Raw genomic sequence first — 19,872 nt, forward strand, 5'->3', positions numbered from 1 at the left:
ATATAGCAAGGAATCGCTGATTATAGTTGTTCCCTGGAAAAGATTAGGAGAACATTTGGTTTTCAGTTTGAAAATTAAATGAAAAAGTAACAAGCCTTGAAGGAACTTTTCAATGTGGTTTTCATCTGGCTTGGCAGGTTTCTCCTGGAGAACAGAAAGGTAAAAGAAGATAGGAATTAGAAAAACATGCTGTGACCCGGATAGCAAAATGGGAAAACGCAGAAGCAAAATCGTATGTAATGAAAGCAAAAAATCTTATTTAACCATGTTTGTCTCTATTGTTTCTTCTGCAGGGCCAAATATTTCCAGGGGAAGAAGGTGAATGGAGAATTTGATATCCGAGTGGAACAGGTCAGTGTCAAGTGAATTTCTCTCTAAGAAATATATATGGACGCGGCTAGGGAGAGGTGATCTGTCCCAGGAACAGTAATGAGGTTCATAGCATGTTTTTTTATGTGCTCTGCTGGGCACTGGACACATTCTGTTTTCCTGTTAGCCTTGGTACCAGATATTCATTTCAGTTGAAGGGGTCTGTACCCTGCTCTGTGTGTTTATGAAGTGTCTGTCAAAAAAAGTCCCAAGTGGACTGAGACTGAATGCTGTTGCCAAAAAATAAATTATTATTAATAATAATCATCTGCAGGCACCCAGCTTGAAAGCAGGCATAAGAAGAGAGAGATGTAGAGATTAGAAGGTGATCGTGAAGGAATCATATGTTTGTTTTATATTCATTAGGACTATAAAAAATGCTTAGGTGGGTAAATAAAGCTGCTGAATGTTGTTTGAATGACCTGATATTTTCTGGTTTTATAAGGCTGCTCATTCTGCATCGTGTGTGTGTGTACAGATTAATAATGCAGTGGTTTTGAAGACTTTCTCAGGACCTATTGCCCTTGAAAAGGTGTTTCTTCTCTTTTCAAAGGGGTCCTGTCCTGTTGTGTATGACTGTTCATGAGCACACATGTTCTGATCAAACCGTGTCTGAGACAGATTTTTCTTTCTTATTGATATCACACTTGTCAGTCTGGGTGGCATTAGCAAGAATAATTCTTCCTGGCATTTCCTTATCAAAGTCTTTATTTTGTTGTCTGCCTTAGCAACTATCCTAAAAGAGAATAGGAAAAATTTAAAAATTTACAAATCATGCTACTCACTTAGAAGTATGAAACCAAATAATTTAGGTTTTCCCTTCAAGCCTCTGATTCAACCCTCTCCATCATGCAAAGCAGGTTCAGCTTCAAAGCTAGACTTGGTACTCTTCAAAATGGCCTGTTAATTCTTTTCTAAACCTCCAGTCTCTGCCTTTCCCCTCATAATCCTTCTCCTCAGATGTTATTACACTTGAAGTCCTTATAAAGGAACTGCCTTCAAATGTTTGGTGAGTGCAGAAGGTCAGGAATAGACTCCTGATCCCTGCTGGGGTATCAAGCTGTGACCCTCATCACCTTTACAAGGTAGCTCATCACATGTCCCCATGGACTCTTGTAGGGACGCTTTCCCAGTTTACCTCTTGAAATCCTTCACATAGGCTGAATACCCATATTCTAGATGAGACAACAAATTGCTCCAAGCAAAGACCATAATGCAATTTTGCTGGTGAGGGCCATGGCTAAGCCCCTGCAGCTTTCATTAAATGCCCACATAGTGACTGAAGCATTGCCCAAGGGAATGAAGCCCCCAGTGGGTAGGAGAGCTGAGGAATGGAAAACAAGGATCCTGGCTATTTCCACTTTTCTCCTCCTTGCCACTCAGATCAGGCAGCCCAGCCTCCATTTAGTGGACAGGGAGCTGCTCTTGACTCCTCTAGACCTCAGAAGGAGAAGGGATGATGACTTTTCCCAGCTGGATAAATGTCTCTCCAGGGAAACACAGAGGCTGCATTGTCAAGGGCAGTCCTTGAATCTGACCCCAGGGCCCTCATGCATATTGTTAAGGTCAAGAGAGAGGCACTGCTTCCTTCAGACTCTGGCTTTTTCTTCCCTTCTTATTTTTGTCCATCCATCCTTGCTCAGTATTTCTTGATAGTTAATTTTCACTCCTTGCTCCTACCCGATTTATTTGGAGCCTTCCTAATCTCACCTCTTCCTCAAGTAGTCCAGCAGCCTAAACTGTTGTGGGAACAGGTCCCCTGAAGCTCAGTGCTGACCCTCTCTACCTGAAAAATGAATGTTCTTCCACAGTTTTCTTATGAAAGAGAAAAAAAAAAAAAGAAAAAAGAGGAAAAAAAGAAAAGAAAATAACTGTGTTCGTCAACATGGTCCACATCTTTCTCTCTGAGTTCCCAGCTTACAGTCTTCACTCCTGTAACCCTTCCCAAGACAGCGCAGATTGTGCCATGGTGCACAAGCCTTAACCTGGCTGTTCAGTTCTGAATAAACTTTCCATCAGAGAGTTTGATTATTAGGCACCTCTTGAACCATTTGGTCTGCTCAGTAAGTTCATTTAGTTTTTCATTTTTCCATTTGATCATGTTTCAGATAACCACACATTATTAACTCAGCCAGAAATGCAGTTTGCCTTAGGAGCTTTTTTTAGATTTTATAGGAGAAAAACCACATTTGATCTGAAAAGCTAAATAACAAAGACATTTGAATGGCAGAAAGCAATGAAAGGAAATATCCAAATGTTAAGTACTCTTGGAAAACCACATTGGGCAAAAGCCACTGCCTTATTTTTACTGACCATGCTAACTCTGCCATTTTTCCAGGATGTTCAGTAGTTTGTTGAACTTTTTCTTCTCCTCTTTCATATCCATCTCTCTTACATTGTAATTCTTTCTAAGCAAGCCACTTTAGCAATCTGTGGGGGAAGCAGAACAGGATAGTAGGTGATATTTTTTGAAAGCCGTGACATCAGTTGTTTGTAATGGAGCAGGAGTGCTGCAAGCAGCAGCGTCTCTCCCTCTCTCAGCAGCGGGAAGTCAGTTATCTAATCTGGTTGTGCACCACTACAGCTCTGCAGGCTGCCTCCCCCCTCCTCTGAGGAATGCAGGACATATGTGATCATGCTGTCCTGCTCTGTCTGTCCCCCCACCCAGCTCTGTGGAACGCATTGGCTCCATTCAGCTGAATTAGAGAAACAGGCAGATGTTTGAAGACACTGAGTTTCTGCAAGAGGTGAATCCAGTTCATGTTAGACACTGGGTAGTAATCAGGGGAGAGGCTGTTAAATGTCATCCTGCTGCTCAGGGAGCTGCCTCTGCAAGTCTCAGCTTGTATGAAAATAGGTTTCATGGACTCTCAAATAAGGTTTTCTGCTTATTTGGCACTGATTGAATTGCATACCTTGATAGCAACCCCAGGCCCTAGTTTGTCACATCCATTATCCCCAGGAAGAGACAGGGGTTCCTGTGGGCATCACCTGGTGCCAGTGCATGAGGAGAGAGCTGGCAGGGACACTGTGGTGTGTACACCACCCTCCTGTCATTCATTAAAATTAATGTGAAGTCTGACTTTGTTTCCACCTTTGTTTCTTCTCTTCTGATCTTCAGTGTAACACTGAAACAATATTTATAATATGCTTTAAAGGCTGAAGGATTTATTATTGTCCACCATTTAATGAAACTGGGGAAGCAGTGCCATTATCTTCTTCCTGCTGGCTGCAGGGAGGGAGGTGAAAGGCTTTGGTGGTGCAAAGACAGTTCAAGCACTCTCCTGAGTCATAGCCCCTTTTTCTTTGGAGGCAGTTTGGATTACATTTTGCTTGTTTGGGTGTGTTTCCACTTCAGTAGCAATGATAGTCGTTCATGAGACTGATTGAAACACTGATCCAAAAGTGAAAATCTATTTGACCTATTCTGATTAAAACCCTGATGGTTTAAGTTTTACTCAGTGTGAGTAAAGCTCTAAGCTTTAAAACAGCTGAGTCTAAAAATACTATCTCTATTTTGTGCTAAAAATAAGCTGCTTAGATTTTGATCCACATTGTCGCTTTTACTTGTCTGGTGATTTCTAGCTTTCAGAACTGCAGTGTATGCATCTCCAGTTCTTTTCTCTAGAAATACAAATACTAAAAAAGTTCTTTTAGAAATGAAAAGCATAAGTTTGAATAAATGGCTCTAAAAGTTTAATTTAAAGAAGAATCTTAAAGTGCCACGAGAGTGGACCACATTGCTTTTAGTCTCTCATAGAAAAAAACCTTGCTTTTATCTCCTCAGTTCTTCATTGGCCAGAGGATAGGAGGCATTAGGAACCACAGTATACTGAGGAAGAGGAGGAATTATGCCATAGGCCTTATGCTCTGTCAGATGTTTTCCTTCATTAGAGAGAAACTAATTCAGCACCCCCTTCCCACCCTCTCTGTGCTGTCCCAGAGAAAACTAAACCTTGTGTGCTCTAAGGATTTCTGGGATTTTTCATCTGGATCATAACATACCTTGTGTGGGGTCTCCTTGGGCATGAAACATGCCCCATGCCCCAGGCACGTATCCCCAGCACATCCATGGACAAGCGGAGGAGGGCAAGAGATGGGGCTGAGACCTGGACAGCCACAGAGCCATCAGACAGACCATGACCCTGAGGGTGGGAGGCAGATGAGGGGGACACTTGGCACCTGTCTGGAAGAGTGATTCTGCAAAGCAGGAGATGTGCAGAGCAGGGTCACTGGGATGGCCATGGAGATGTGGCTTGTGAGAGGAGACTGGAAGGGTTGAGTTTGTTTCTCCTGCCGTAACAGAGGATAAAGGAGACATGAGTGCTTTCAGTAAATACCTTGGTGCAAGTGAAGGTTTCAGGACATGGTGCCAAGGGTAGCAAGGGGTTAAACCCTATGGCTCTGATGGTCTTTTTCACTCCTGTGCCCTGCATGGACCAATAAGGGACACAGAAGGCAAGAGCAAGCAGCACTTCTTAGAGAGAATCCACCACCTTCAGGATACTTTTCCTGCAGGTATTTCCCAAAGGAGTTTTAATATGTTCAGAGATCTCTCTCCTGGCATTGGCTAATTGATGGTCGAGTGGGGTGAAAAGTGTGAAAGGGGAGTCATGAAGCCCAAAGGTCCATCTACATTTTTATGCCTGATGTTTGTTCACCCTTCTCCTTCCCACTATTTCCTGCTGTGACGAGGTGGGTCCATCTGTCTGTCTGACACGCATTTTTCTTGCACAGCTCATTCACTTGTTCCCACTGTTCAGTTTATTTTCAGGGAATGATTATTCAGTGAACTCCTATGTACATGCTTCTGGAAAAGTCTTGTGGTATAGATTATGACTCCATTGGCAGCACTGTCAGGAAAAATTTGTACTTGGCAGTCATAGAAGATAATTGTACTACAAATCATGAATTCCAGCTCCATTGTACTTCCCCCCCTAAAGACGTATTTTCATGTGTGGTGCAAAATGGTCCTTTCAAAAGGTAGAGTCTGACAGGTCTGTGTGTGTGATGAAAGGAAAACTAGCCTCTTGTCAAACAAGGGTATAATTTTTATTCATTATATGTTTAGGGTTTGGGTTTTTTCCCAGCTGAATGCCAGAAAGCAGTTCAAGAACAGCAACGGAGTTCTCCTAGCTTACCACATGCAAGCATTCAGAAACCATGAATAAAAGGAGAAGTAGCAAGAATTACTCTAAAATCATTATTTTCTTAAATGAATACTATCTTCTTTTTTTTTTTTCTTTTTTTTTCTTTTTTTTCTATTTTCATGGACTTTTGGAAGTTTACAGAGTTCATGGTTTTGAGCCGTTTCCTGGGATCAAAATATTTAGAAATCTGCTTTTTCTAAACCTCAAGTTTTCAAGTAGTCACGTAACTTCTGAAATGAAAACTCAAGAGACAATTCTGAATGCCATCAGAGCCAATGAACCAAAAGGTGTTCACACAGGTGAAGGCATGTGGATCTTCAGCACCAGCATTGTCTCTAGCCTAGGAGAATGCATCCCAGCTGCAGGACTTGTGAAGAGCACTTGTGGAAGATGCTCTTGGAGCCACAAAGCAATATTCACATGACAGATGGATTCTCTCCATTCTTTCCTCCCAGAGAGCAATCCTGGTATTGGGGATAGGGTGCCTGCCCAAGGAAAAATGTGTCAGGAAAAGACACAGGGAATCAGGATGTGTAATCTCTAATTCTGCATGCCTGCATAGCCTCAGCCCTCATCCCATAGGCATCCAAACTATCTGCCCACCTTTCTGCCTGTGCATGATTTAGGGATTGCTTACTTTCCCCTTGAGATCCTTGTAATGGTTGTAGTGAAATGTGCTGCTTTAGGAATGCAGCCTGATGTGGGCCTTTCCTTGTACATATTGGAAGATCTACCAACAAATAAGGCATAAAACCCACAGAGGAATGTATGAGATTTGATTATACAGTAGCAATTCCTCATCCCAAGTGCCTAAGCCATGACACGGACCAGGCTAGTCGGTCGCCCAGACAAAGCAGTTCAAAGATTACAGTGGATCTCAGCCAGAATATGAGTTAAAAAATAGTCACACTGCTGCATGTATGACAAATCCATACTCACGCATATGGTTGGCAATTTTACATATGGAGGAAGTTGTGGACCTGCCAGAGAGATTCCCTGTGACAGCAACAACTCTGATCAATTCACTGAAAAACATCACCTACTAGAAAATCTTACAAGAATGGGACTAATTTTGTCTTAAAAAAAAAAAAAAAAAAGAAAGAAAAAAGAAAGAAAAAAAGGAAGGACAAGTCTTTGAGGAATAAGTCTTCAGGTTCTGCAGAAAGAAGTAATGGACACGAAAAATTGCTGCCTTAAAAAGTAAGGAGAGAGATTTAGATACGGCTTTAGGAAATTATTCTATTGTTGTTAAGGTACAGACTGCCTGAGGAGGTTCCTCATCTATGGAAGACAGAAGAAGGTTATGTAGGATCTGCACACAATGGCAGAGGCAGAGCTGGTCATGCCTTAGGAAAGAGAGAAAGACTGTGTGATGTCTTAAAGTCCTTTCAACACAGCTTTCTGTTATTCTACGAAAAATGCTTAAAATACACCTTGAACACAAGCTTCCCTTAAATCACTGACAGGCATAGCTGCCAAGCCAGGCATTTCTACTATTGCATGATTGAAAATGACAGTATCTTCCTGTTTTAATATCAGGAAACAGAAATGGACACTCTAAAATAGCTCACCAAAAAGATCTCCAGCACACAGAGGACCCTGATGGAAACTGAGAGTGCCTTAAGGTTTAGTCCAAATGATTTGGAGAGTCTTCCAATTCTTAATACCTGAAGGAGGCATTTTTGACAAAACTGTGATCAAAGTAGCTGTGGGCATCATCTCACAGCTGAGCCTCAGAGGGGTATGAAATATTTCTACTCCCACAGTCTTTTTACATTATTCTTCAGGACAGTTTGTGTCACGTTTGTCACACATGGTTTGCTCTTGCTCTGAATGCTTTTGCAGCCACTGGCACTGCTGCAAAGTATAAAACACCATCAGGCTAATGCAATGCCTTCTTCTGTTCCATGATTCCTAATGCAAATGACTCTGCAAGGCCACGGGGAGCTGGGCTCTCCTGTTTTATGCACAGTTACCTGTCACTCTATCTGCATGGGCTGCTTTCAAAGACCTCTTTGTCTGCAAGGTAAACTCAGGCTGGAGATGATCTCAGAGCTGAAATCCCAGCCAAGGGAAGTCATTGGGCTACAAAACCCACAAAGTTAAAAATACAGGGAGCACTGGAAAATCAACAGGAAACAATTTCTGCTGACTGAAGGTTTTAGCCTTCTTCCAAAAGCCAGCTAGCAGCAGCCTGTTGGGTGGAACAAAGCAGCTACATGAAAGCAGCAGCATTCTTTTACTTTGTCTGTTAAAGCAGAAGTGAATGCCAGGCAAAGGTCAAGATTGTCCCTCAGCTCTGATTGTAGATCTGGACATTTTGGGAGTGAGATAGCTGAATCCCCAGACCTTCTCTACACTTCTCTCTCCTTGCCAGTGTTCCCTGGACAATGGTTGCCAAAGGGGATTTCTCCTTTTCTTCTGGCTCTTGACATTAGCAGGGCCTGAAATTGGTCCTGGCAGTTTGGCATGAAGTGCTCACCAGCTCGGGGGGTTCTCAGGGCTGTTTGCAGGTCAGGTGTCTGAGCACAGCTTTGTTTGGCCTGGCTGCCTCAGGGAAACGCCTGTCAGACCAACTTAGTCAGAATCCCAGTGCCCCTCATCGAATGAAGATTGCCCATTTTCACCCCCAGCAAAAAGGAGTGTTAAGCTCTTTACTACAAACTATCACAGAAAAATATTTTGGAAGAAAAGCATAAAGAACATGAAAATACAGACCTAAAACTTCCCTTTCGTGTACTAGTGTTCATATCAGATGATGCATTCCTCAGCAACAGAAGCTGGAGGTCCAGCTGGACAGCACTCTGCTTTCAGAGTGGGACATCTCTGAGGCATATGGAGACACAGAGGTGGAACAAACATCCTTTCATCTCCCCAGTCCACAGAGCCTCTGGAGCTAATGTGTAAACTAGCAAGCTTGCCATGACCCATTGGGGAGATCACTGATGGTGCCCAAAGCATCTGATCTTACTGAGTTTGTCCAGGGTGGACTCCTCTCTCCCTAGGTGTCCTGAGATTTTTCAAATGTATAAAAGGCAGGTGCCTTTCAGGGGTAAATGTTTTCTTACCTCTGATCTGTTAGGGTCACTGAAGAAGCGTGGCTGTGGCCAAGGCGACACAGTGCAATATCTCATGAGTAAAATCCAGGCAGTCACCTGAACCACTGCCAATCCCTCCCTGTGAGCATGTCTGTGTGTGTGTTTGAAGCAGAATTTATTTCTTGGCAATAGGAATTTTCCCCCCTTTTCATTGTAATTGGGAGTTACAGTGATGTAAGATCGTGTAAGGGTGTTGCTTTAAAAAGTTTACGCAGAGCTGCAGACATGAAATCTCATTACATCATTGGGTCACCAGTCCACAGCCATTGCTTTAAAATTATGTGGATTTTAAAAGGAAAGTTGGAAATTATTTTTTCATTTGTCGTCTGGCCTTTGAGCCTTTACAGGTGCACAAGTTCTCCATTGGCAAGTTTTTTCCATGAGTTCATGAGGACAAAACACGCTTTTTTTTTTTTTTTTTTTGCTTGCTTGCTTTTTTTCCGTTTTTTTAATGTATAAAAGTTGTTCCTGGCACTATCTTTTGGTTCTAACTAATAGAAGTAGCAGAAGAACATTAAACAGTACAAGGATCTCAATAAAGTCCTAAGTATTATCAGCACCATCTGAGTGTTCTGGTATTACACAGCTACTGGTTAGAAGATGATTTTACTGCTGCCCAGTCTTCATCATACTAAGTATGAAAAAATGCCTTAAAAGGAAGGGGAAAAAAACTACTCAAAAGGAGAAGACTAAATTTTCTGCCTCAAAAAATGAAACCTGTTAATTTATATTTATCATAATCACCCCATGTCTTTTGCTCCGCACTGCTGAAATACCCCTTGTCAGTCTTTCCAGCCTTGCAAGTCATGCCTCTTTTAAAATACAAAGTGTTTTAATCATTGAGCAGCTCTGTTAATAACTTACCCACCTTTGCAAACTCTTTAATAATAAAAATCTTAGTAATTTTCATCAAATCACATCAGGTGACCTCTGCTTATCACCTTCCTGCAACATAATGAGGTTTAAAAAGGTTTAAATCTTTTGTGTTAGGTTTATAGCTAGCCAGTGGCACAACAGCCAATTCAGACAAAATTCTAAATTGATGTCTCCAAGTGGAAACTTGGAATTTGAATTCAAATGACCTTACATCTTTTTAATAATGATAATGATAATAATTATAATAATATTAATAATAATAATTATATAGTCTGTGTGCATTTTTCAGGCTGCTCATTCTTAATTCCTTCAGTACTTATTACTGCAGTAAGCCTAATCCTGTGTACTTTTACACCTCAAGTGTGGGAGCCATAAATACTTCTGCAGTCTCTCAGGGCAAACCAGCTATAATTGGATCTCCAGTTGCCTCACAGAAAAAAAAAAAAATTAAAAAAAAAAAAAAAAAGGAAAGGCGCATTCCAGACAAAGAAAATTCTGCGTCTGTGTCTGTGTGTTTGTGTCTCTGCCACCCTTGAGTAACATTTTGTCCTTTTTCTCCACTCCAGGCTGAGTTCTCTGAGTTGAACCTGGCTGCTTATGTCATGGGTGGCTGCATGGTGGACATGCAGGTCATGAGGAACGGCACCAAGGTGGTCAGGTGAGGAGCACCAGCTGGTCTTGGAAGCTGGACTTTGTGGATCAATGTTGGGGCAAGCAGGTTGTCCTCATGGGGTGACAAATGTCTGAATCAGGGCAGCACAGTGCTCGTAGCTTCAAGGATTTTTGGAAGTGGTGAAAAGATTGTCCTGACTCTGGTGGGTTTGTATCAGGTCTCAGGTGCACATTATGCCATACAGTCATTGTTTCCGGTCTAGACCCTTTGTGCAACAGCAAATGCCTCTTTTTCAGGTTCTTTTTAGCCTCCAGACTCCCAATAAAAGGGACAACAGATCTCCCTTGATTTTTTTCTCCTTCTCTGTAAACTAACCCTCATTTTAAATAGAGGCTCCAATTCATTAGCCTATCTGTCTTGGGCCCTGATCCCAGTGAACTGCCTTTGCAATAGCCACTAAGCCCAGATGAGAATCTTGGCATAAGCCAGCAGTATGCTCTCACAGCCCTGAAAGCCAACCACACCCTGGGTTGCCTCCGAACAAGCGTGGCCATCAGGGCAAGGAAGGGAATTCTGCCCATTTGCTCTGTTCTGGTGACCCCCCCACCTGGAGCACTGCATCCAGCTCTGGGGCACCCAATGTAAGAAGGACGTGGAGCTGTTGGAGCAAGTCCAAAGGAGGGTCTTGATAACCATCCAGAGGTTGAAACACCTCTCCTGTGAAGAGAGGTTGAAAGTTGGGGCTGTTCAGCCTAGAGATGAGAAGGAGAGACCTTATGGGACCTTCAAGTACGTAAAGGGTACTACAGTGAAGTTCTGCAAAGGTGTGTAGTGATAGGACAAGAGGGGACAATTTAAACTGAATGGGGCTGATTAAACTGAATGGGAGTGGATTTAGGCTATATACCAGGAAAATATCCTTTACTGTGGGGGTGGTGAGGCACAGGCACAGGCTGCCCAGAGAAGGTGTGGATGCCCATGCCTGGCAGTGCTCCGTGTTGGATGGTGCTTTGAGCATCCTGGTCTAGTGGAAGGTATTCCTGCTCATGGCAAGAGATTTGGAACTAGATGACCTTTGCATCCCTTCCAATGCAAACTATTCTGTAATTGTACAATCCTGATGCTTGTAGCCTGATTTGTTCTTGAAACACCACTTTTCTCTTTGTGGGAGGTTCCCAGTGATCTGGCCTTGCCCTGTGGTATATCTCAGAAATAATACCTATCTCTGTCATGGGGATTTCTGTCCTACTAGCATTACTTCATAATTGCAGTCATTGCAAGCAGACTCTTTTCCCAAGCAATGCTTCTCAAATTGCACATCCAATTCCCTTCCCAAAAGCATTGCTCCCCTTCTTTCAAGCACGAGAGTGACAGCAATTTGGAGCTGATGTTAGATGCATCTTTACAAGTTCTATGTAAAGAATAGTGTACATTGTCACATCTGTGTATGATGCCTCTATTTATCTTCACCAATATTGCCTTCTGTCCTATTATTCCCAATCCTTCATCTTTATGGTTTCATTACAACTCTACATTTCATCTTTGATACAATAGCTTTTCTATGTTTGTCTTGAAATCTCATTGCTGTTCCAAATTAATTTTTCTAGCAATCCTCCTTCTTTTTGTACAGTTCCTTTGCACTTTTTGGTGTATTCAGCATCTTTGAGTTTAATACTGTTGACACATTTAATCAATGCTTTTGTCTGTTTGCAACTAGTTCAAAGTTAGAGGTAGAGACACATAATATAGCATGCAGTGATATTTTTGAAAGGGATTATTAGAACAGCTGAAAAACTGTAACTTTGGGCATGCTAGTCTCTATTTATTTTCTCAAAATCTCATTTCCAATCCAAACAGTGCAAAGCAAAACATGTCACTGACAATTAGCTATGACTGTGGTCCATCAATTAATTTCAGGTCTTGACGTCTCTCTTAGTACATCCTCAAGTCTCCATTTGCTCTTTGGTAAAATTTCACGAGACTCTGCTAAAAAATTTTAAAGCTGTGTCTGTTACATGCATTTGCTTTCTCGTGTCCCACAAATGTCTGTTTCTGAGTGAAACAAAGCATTATGTCCCATGAAGTAGCCGCTGGAGCACTCATCAGACAGTGTGCAGCGCTAATGCACTCCTGTGTTCGCTTGCTCATGGTGCTGGAAGGTTTCCCAAGAACCATTTCCTAGGTTGATCACATCTTCATTTTCCTTCCTGTGTCTTTCCTCCCAAAGCCACTCATACATCTGGCAGAAAGATCTTGAGCTATTAAACTGAAACTGAAGACAAAATTTATTTTACAAAACTGTCTGGGGCATGGTGTTCATGTTTCTGCTCACAGTCAACACACAGGTATTCCAGCTACCATTTTTGCATGGATATTTATATGTGAATTACAGGGGTTTTTGAATGGCATTAGCTCAGGGGTTTTTGTTTGTTTGTTTGTTTTCATCCCTGCATGTTTAAGGACATATTTGCATTGTGGGAAGAAGATTTGGTAAATATATACTTGTCTGGATATGCAATTTTTATATAGCATATGCTACATGCCATAATCCTTGCAAAGAGCAAATAATTTTACAGCCTGTGCTGATGCGCCCCTGCTGTGCCCAGCTCAGTGAGTTTAAGAGCTCAGGTCAGTCAACATCCACAGCCACTCCAATGCTCTAGAAGGTATAGAAATTAAAACTCTTTTTCACTTTAGAAAGGAAATTGTGGAACTGAGCTGTGTAAAGGCACCTCAACCCATCCACATGGGTACAGCTGCTTCCCCCTCACTTCAAGTCCCACCATCCCATCCACAGCTATGTCCTGCCTGGCCACAGACACCTTTCAGAGTGCCCAGACACAGGGAGACACCTTCAAATCACACGTGTGCACCAACCCTGCTCCTGCTGTCATCTTCTTTCCATCACTTATTTGGCCTCTGTTAATTATTGAGCAAAATATTCAGTCAAAAGTTAGAATGCTTCTAGATGGTGAAATATAATACTCATCATATTTTTGAATACCCAGAGTCATGTAAATCCCACTGACAACTTATAAGGAGATAAATACAACACCATCTTGCTAATTAGCACATTTGGGATTCCCCCTGCAGGAGCCCTGCCTGCTTCACATTCTTCTTCAAAGGGAGAGCAATAGAATGTAGCAGTTTAGTGAAAAGACAGTGAATATACTACGGACCAGTAGATTTAATCCACTTAAATAATAAATTTCTTAACAGCAACAATTAATATTCAGATTCATATTAAACAACCACTGGGCTGCCCTCTTTACTGATAAGCTATCTAACAATTTACTAGCCTATTAAATTCTGCCATTTTGGAGCAGGCCTCCTAGTTCTTTCTTTAAACTGGAAATACCATATGGAACCTGTAAAGCAAAGTTTAAACCAAAGGGTGTTTTCTGCTGATCACTTGATTTTTTTGACACCTTGGAGTTAAGGCAATCTTTCACACCCCATGTCAACTTATTTGAACTGTACCAGGAAAAAATTGTGGTTCTTTTACCACTAAATCCCTTAGTAAGAAGGTATAGCAATCCTTAAAACCTTCCATTTGCCACTCTTGCCTCAGGAAAATTAAAAAAAAAAAAAAAAGAGAAAACAAGACACTTTAGAATTTCTATTGGCAATTATAGAAAGCAAAGATATGGACATATACATGACTCCTAGCCTGTGCATCTTGAAATTAGTAGCTACAAGTAAGTTAGCAAACAATTTAATTGAAACCAGACATTACTTAGGTTGCCTGAGTTTTAAGACAAGTGTGGTTCCAAGAATTTTAATTTTATAGTAACAATGTTCTGGGTCTCCAGCTTCTCTTTTTTAGTTACTACATTCTGCACATCTATAGGAGAGGGTGGAGGATTTGAGATAATGTCAGCAAAATGTGCTACTGGAGACAGAGGCAATCATCTAACAAATCTAAAGAACTGCATCTGTGTTTTCTGTGCCAGATCCACCATGGTTTGTGAAGGTTCCACCAGCCCATTCCGCACATTTCCTTCAGACAGAGAGCTGGCCATGAAGTATCTCATGCAGCCTCTAGCAAGCACTTTTCTGTGTCAGTGCCCTGTAACCCTTGCCCTGGCTGAGGACACTGGTGGGATGAGCTGAGCACCAGAAGCAGTGTTGGGTTCAGCCAGGACTGGTGGGGTGGGGAATCTCCCACACATTGGTTCTTGTTACCCCAGTACTTATTTGGAAAAAAATGGCAGCAGACCTTCCCTATTGAAAAGTAACTGGGAATCAGGAGGTAGTGTTTATTCATCTCAAAGGATCCCTCACCAACTTAGACACAGCAACTCCTGCTCCCAGTGCATACACAACCTCCTTTTGGACAGGTTGACCCACAAAAACAGAGACAGAGAAGGAGACAGAGTGAACTGTCTGGAATCTAATTTATTCTAGAAAGCTCTTGGACTGTGTCACTTTAGATGGGATTAGATGTGAGGACTGGGATTTTTATTTTCACATTCCTCTGAAGGGCCTTTCATATCAATATTTTGGCAGTATAAAGAGGCTGTCAGTGTTGTCACTGCACCTACTCTGAGATGTATTTATGCTTTCAGGATATTATAAAAGTGTCTAAGTAGAAATGAAAATTTGGGCTGTGTCTGTTTCTGACAGCAACATTTAGACTCCCAAACTATGATCTCAGGTTCTGTATTCAATTAAATGGTTGACTGTTGGGCTTCAACAGACTTCAGCTATTAATTCCAGTAGATATAAGGCAGGGATATGTTGAAAATCTGGACAGCTCTTTTACCTGGGGAATACTAATGTCTCTGGGAGCATTTCAGACCTTTAAGGATATAAATTAATCATGCACCAGACTGCTCTCATCTCCTGTCTCCCTGTAGAACTTCCTCTTTTGCCATTGGGGTCAACCATCCAGGAGAGAAAGCACATGTTTGCATGGGAGCTATCAGAGTGGTGGCCATACCACTTAGAGTGTGGCATGCAGGCTCTGTGCAACCCCACAGCACAGACAGCAGCTGGTGGACCAGGAGATGCCCAGGGTCTGACGTGGGGAGGGCCCTGCCAGGAGAAATGGCCCTGGCAAGTGTAGAGGGGTGTCCAAAATGGCAGCAAAGGAAGGAGGAACAGCACTCAGGACAAAGCCTTGCTGCGGGGAGATCTTTGCCATGGAATGATGTTTAGCCCTACAGGCCTTGCCTGCATGTAGCCTGTGTGTGCAAGGTGTGTGTCTCCCCTGCTCACCCTGGATGATGTGCCCTTGCACGGCCGTGATGGGGTCAGTGAATTCTCCAGTTTGTCCACACAAGCCCATTCATTCCTCCAGTTAACACTGACATTCCTGTTGCTTCAGCTGATTCAGTGCTTCTACCATTCCCTGTGCTGTGACACCAGGACAGCAGCCTATTGAATCACCATCCCCAAAATCCCTGAATGTATTTTTTCCTTAAGCTTATTTTCACACTGCAAGCTACAGTATGGTCACAGCTTGAGGAGGAAAATCCTTTTATATGGGAGAGGTAGAGAAGAAACTGGCCAACTCACAGGTGTTTCCCTGCTATTCAGAGCTTGCAGACTCCAGGAGATATGATGACTAAAAACATACATCTGCTCCAAGATGCAAGACTCTTTAAAGCCCGGTGAGGACACTGTCCTCTGCCCACTGCATTTTCCCCATCCCAATAGGTTCACTCACCCCAAAGGCCCATTGAGAAGCAGCTGCCTGAAAGGGGCGTGGAGGTTTTCTATCCTAGAGTCCATGCTTGCTCACCACACAGTAGTTGCACGTTGCTTGAAGCACGTTTTCTTGTCTCTCCAGGACTATTTGTTCACAAGAGTTGATGGTTTCTTGTAGTCCTTCTACAGGGACCATGCCCAGGAAGGTCGTGAGAGTAGCTGCTGTTTCTGGACTCTGCTGTAAGAAGTACTGGTAGGCAGCAGCTCATTGTCCAGCTTCTCATGCTCCAAGAAGCTTGTGCCAAAGACAAATGCCAGCCATTGTCTAATTCCTGTCTCTTTTAATTTAATTCTTGACCCTAATTAGGGTATTTTTTGAAATGTCTTTTTCTAGTTCTTGTTGTTGTTTTGGGGGTTGGGGGTGGGGTGGTGTTGTGTTGGTTGTTTTGCCATTCCAAACCAAATTTCTGCAATTTTCTATGAAGTTGCAAATAGGAGAAAAAAATGGCAGAAACTGATAGGGAAAGTTTAGGTTTCTAGCAGCCACATAAAAAAAATATGTTGAGCACATGGTTGCCCTAAGTTTCACAGAAGGTGCCCCATGGTGGAGTACAGTATGTGCTATGTATTTAACACTGAGAAACATTTGGGCAATATTTTTTCTATTGATGGCATGGCAATCCATAAATGTAATGGAAAAGTGTGTGTAACAGCCTGTAAGCTTTTGAAAATTCAGTTTAGGCAAGGGACCAATGTGCTAAATGACCACTTTCCTCACTGAAATACCCTGCAGAGACAATGAGCTGGGGTGAGGTGTCTAACGGGGTATACACCCTGGCAGGCTGAAGTTACATATGAAGCAATTTAACACCTCTAGTAAACATTTATAAACTGAGAAATTATTCCCATGTGGTGGATGATCTAACATTGTTTTTTTTTCACTAATATATCCCCCTCTTCACCTGCCTGTCCCTGTCCTCAATACATTTTTTAAAATTCTTTTTTAGCAGGAAGTACGAAAGAGAAGGGACAGTGGAGTGTGATGATTTATGTATTTATTCTCAGTTACTTCCACCTCAGCTCCTGCTGCTAAACAGCTGCTTGGAGGCCTGCTTCTCCCCTCGGGGTTTGCTGATGTCCCAGATGAATAATGTCCCCCTTCACCTCCCTGGCAGCTGGCGCCCAGCCGACGTGCAGGCAGGATGCTGACAGTTATCGGGAAAGCATTTGGCATGCAGGCAGCTGCCAGAAAGAAAAACTCACTCTGAGCAGACCAGGGTGGAGAGCATTTCAGATACTAAACTACTCCCTGACCCTTTTTGCATTTACAGTAATTCTTTCCAATAAGGAATAAGCCTCCAGGGTCTGGAGCACTCAGTAATTAGTTCATTCAGGATTAAATACAAGAATAGTTGAAAATTTTGTATATTGTTTCAGTCTTGATCAGCTATTTTCTTTATCAATCCTGCCACAATTTGTCTTCTTTACACAGGGGTTTTTACTAAGGCTTCTTCCAGGGAATGGCAATCATTCTAATGTCACTTCAAACTTAGCCCTGCAATGAGCATGGTGTTGGGTCAAATGGTTTCCAAAGATCCTCTCCAACCTAAATTACTCTATGACTTTATTCTGTGATGTTGGAAAGTTTTTGGATCACCTTCTGTAAAAGCTTAGGATCACAAGCATTTTGAAGGCAAGTTGGTGTTGGCAGGTGTGGTTGTTACTACTTTCAGGCTTTGTCTGAGTCCACATGATTTTCCTTGTCAATGTCAATCAGTTTAGAAGTAAAATATATGTCAGACTTTTGAGACTGTCAGAGTACAGTTCAGAGAGTGTGTGACATGATTTAATGGTTAGCTGAGCACTGACCTGTGGCTGAGAAGCAAGTCAGAGCATCTTCCATGCTGTCCTCATCTGCCTGCAGTGGTATCCTACTGCAACTGTGATTCCTGCCTCCTGCTGCTTTTGCTGCACTAATCACTAATCTCCCACACTTCCCATGTTTTTTACTCAGCCATTCTCTATTAAAATGTTCAAAAAAAAACAAACAAACAAACAAACAAAAAACCAAAAAAAACCCAAAAACAACTCTGCTTCTCTTCTCCAGCCTAGCAAGGAGAGATTATTCTTTATTCTATGTTGCTTTCTTTTTTCTCTAAAGACAGTTCTGTGTTACCTTATTTAAATAAGCAGCCACATTTGTTCTTTCTTTGAACAGCTTCAGCAGGGTATATTTCTTTCTGCGGAAAATATGACATGAGGTTTTGACTGAAAGGACATTTTTTTCTTAGCAAATTTTCCACTTTACTAAAGCATCAAACAGAATGTTAAATCTAACACTGTGATAGGGGGAAATGTCATTGATTTCATATTAATTTTCAGTAATGTAATAACAATGCTATTAACACTGAAGCAACGCACAAAAAGAACTTGTTCCTATTTATAAATGCCATTTTCTATTAGGTGTGAGACACCTGAGGCACTGCATGTTTGGAGGGATTTTTGCACTTCTTGGGCAAAAGTTGCAGCCTCTTATGGCTTGGACTTGTGCCTCAGACACTTCCCTGAAGGCTTCATTAATTGCCAGTAATGCAAAACTTGTATCATTTTGCTAAATTATGCAGTTCTCTTCTCTCTTTGTCATGCCAGATAGGAAAGGCTTTGGAAGGGAACTTAGACATAGTGTCTTGATCCCTGGGAAGTATCTGAAAGCTGAATGAAGTCTCCTAGAATAATGGAGGATAGGCAGAACCTGAAGTAAGGATGTCATCTTCAGTGTCCTGGGAAGACCTTTTTCTATTGACACAAAGGTCAGAGTGTCTTGTAAGACTGTCAGTCTTCTAAAAAGGGATCAGGAGAGCTTGTCCTTCTCCAAAAACACCAGGAAAAAGCTCTCTCAACCATATACCATCATAGTGAAATATAAAGCACCCTTTGGCTGCAAATGATTATGCACAGCAGAAGGGGTCATAAAGAAGTATTTTGACAATCACAGAATTGGTTGGGAAAGACATCTGAAAGCATTGATCCAACCATTAATGAGCACTGCCATTTTCACCACTAAATCACACCCCTAAGCGCCATAGCCACACACCCTTTGAACAGTTCAAAGGGTGGTGACTCAACTACTTCTCTGTGCAGACTGTCTCAAAGTTTGATTACCCTTTCCATGAAGAAATTTTTCCTGATATCCACTAAACTTCTCCTGACACAACCTGAGGCCATTCCCTTTTGTTCTATACCTTGTTACCTGGGAGAAGAGGCTGATCCTCATCTCACTACAACACATTCAGCATCTCATGTCTTTCTTTCAGTGAGGGATCCAATACTGAACACAGGATTTGAGGTGTGGCCTCACCAGTGCTCAGCACAGGGGGACAGTCTTATGTGTTGATCACACTATCTCTGATGCAAACAGTGTATTCTTCTGTGTTCTTTCTTCATGCCCCCAAATCTCTTTGTGCTTCAGTGAGAAAAGTTGAAGGACCAGGAAGCAAGCCAGAGTTATGGCTATATGCAGAAATAAGAAATAGGAGATCTCTTTAAGTCATGAAACCTCCCAGCAGGAATTGTTGTCAGCATCTTCTCTACCACAAAGCAGGCTGGGGACCTGCTTTCTGCACAGAAATATTATTGATGGTTATTCATTTTGCCGCTGGTCTCTGTTTCTCCGATCAGGCTCTACTGCTCTTCAGCTGATGTTTATTCTCAGCTAGTCCCAGGCCTGGCACTCCACTGCCTTGTTCTCAGTATCCATGGGAACATTCACATTGTTCCACAGCTCAAAACAGGGATTCAGTGTCCACCTTCACTTTAGAGATTCACTCCTCATCTTCTGCATGAGAGAGTGCCCTGCCTTCCTACAGGACACAGAGTTTGAGAATAGGCTTTTCTACATTAATTCTGTATTCTTGTGTCCATTGTCTAAGTAGAGAAACTTTCTTTGCCAGGATCTGAAAAGACAAGCGCTTTTTTCTTGAGCTTTTGGCTGGCAAAAGTAAAGCAAATGAAGGCAGTTTCCCAGCCACTGTGTGTCCTCCCCCTCTCAGAAAACTGGATGAAGAGAGACATGCCGGGAGTTCCTGCCTCTCCAGGCACCACAACTGTTCAGTAA

The 19,872-nt window shown here is 42.2% G+C and overlaps 1 protein-coding gene across 2 annotated transcripts in view; it reads left to right on the plus strand.

The window, feature by feature from the left end:
- The window catches only part of SYN3 (synapsin III), a 191,048-nt gene that overhangs the window by 32,741 nt on the left and 138,435 nt on the right, over positions 1-19,872 (plus strand). For both annotated transcript variants that reach the window (XM_030263118.4, XM_030263117.4), the window contains 2 exons: positions 294-351; positions 10,060-10,151. In XM_030263118.4, coding sequence (XP_030118978.4) covers positions 294-351; positions 10,060-10,151 — 150 coding nt within the window. The remainder of the gene's footprint in view (positions 1-293; positions 352-10,059; positions 10,152-19,872) is intronic.

This window comes from Taeniopygia guttata, chromosome 1A (genome assembly GCF_048771995.1).
Source record: "Taeniopygia guttata chromosome 1A, bTaeGut7.mat, whole genome shotgun sequence".
In the NCBI taxonomy this organism is placed as follows: domain Eukaryota; kingdom Metazoa; phylum Chordata; class Aves; order Passeriformes; family Estrildidae; genus Taeniopygia; species Taeniopygia guttata.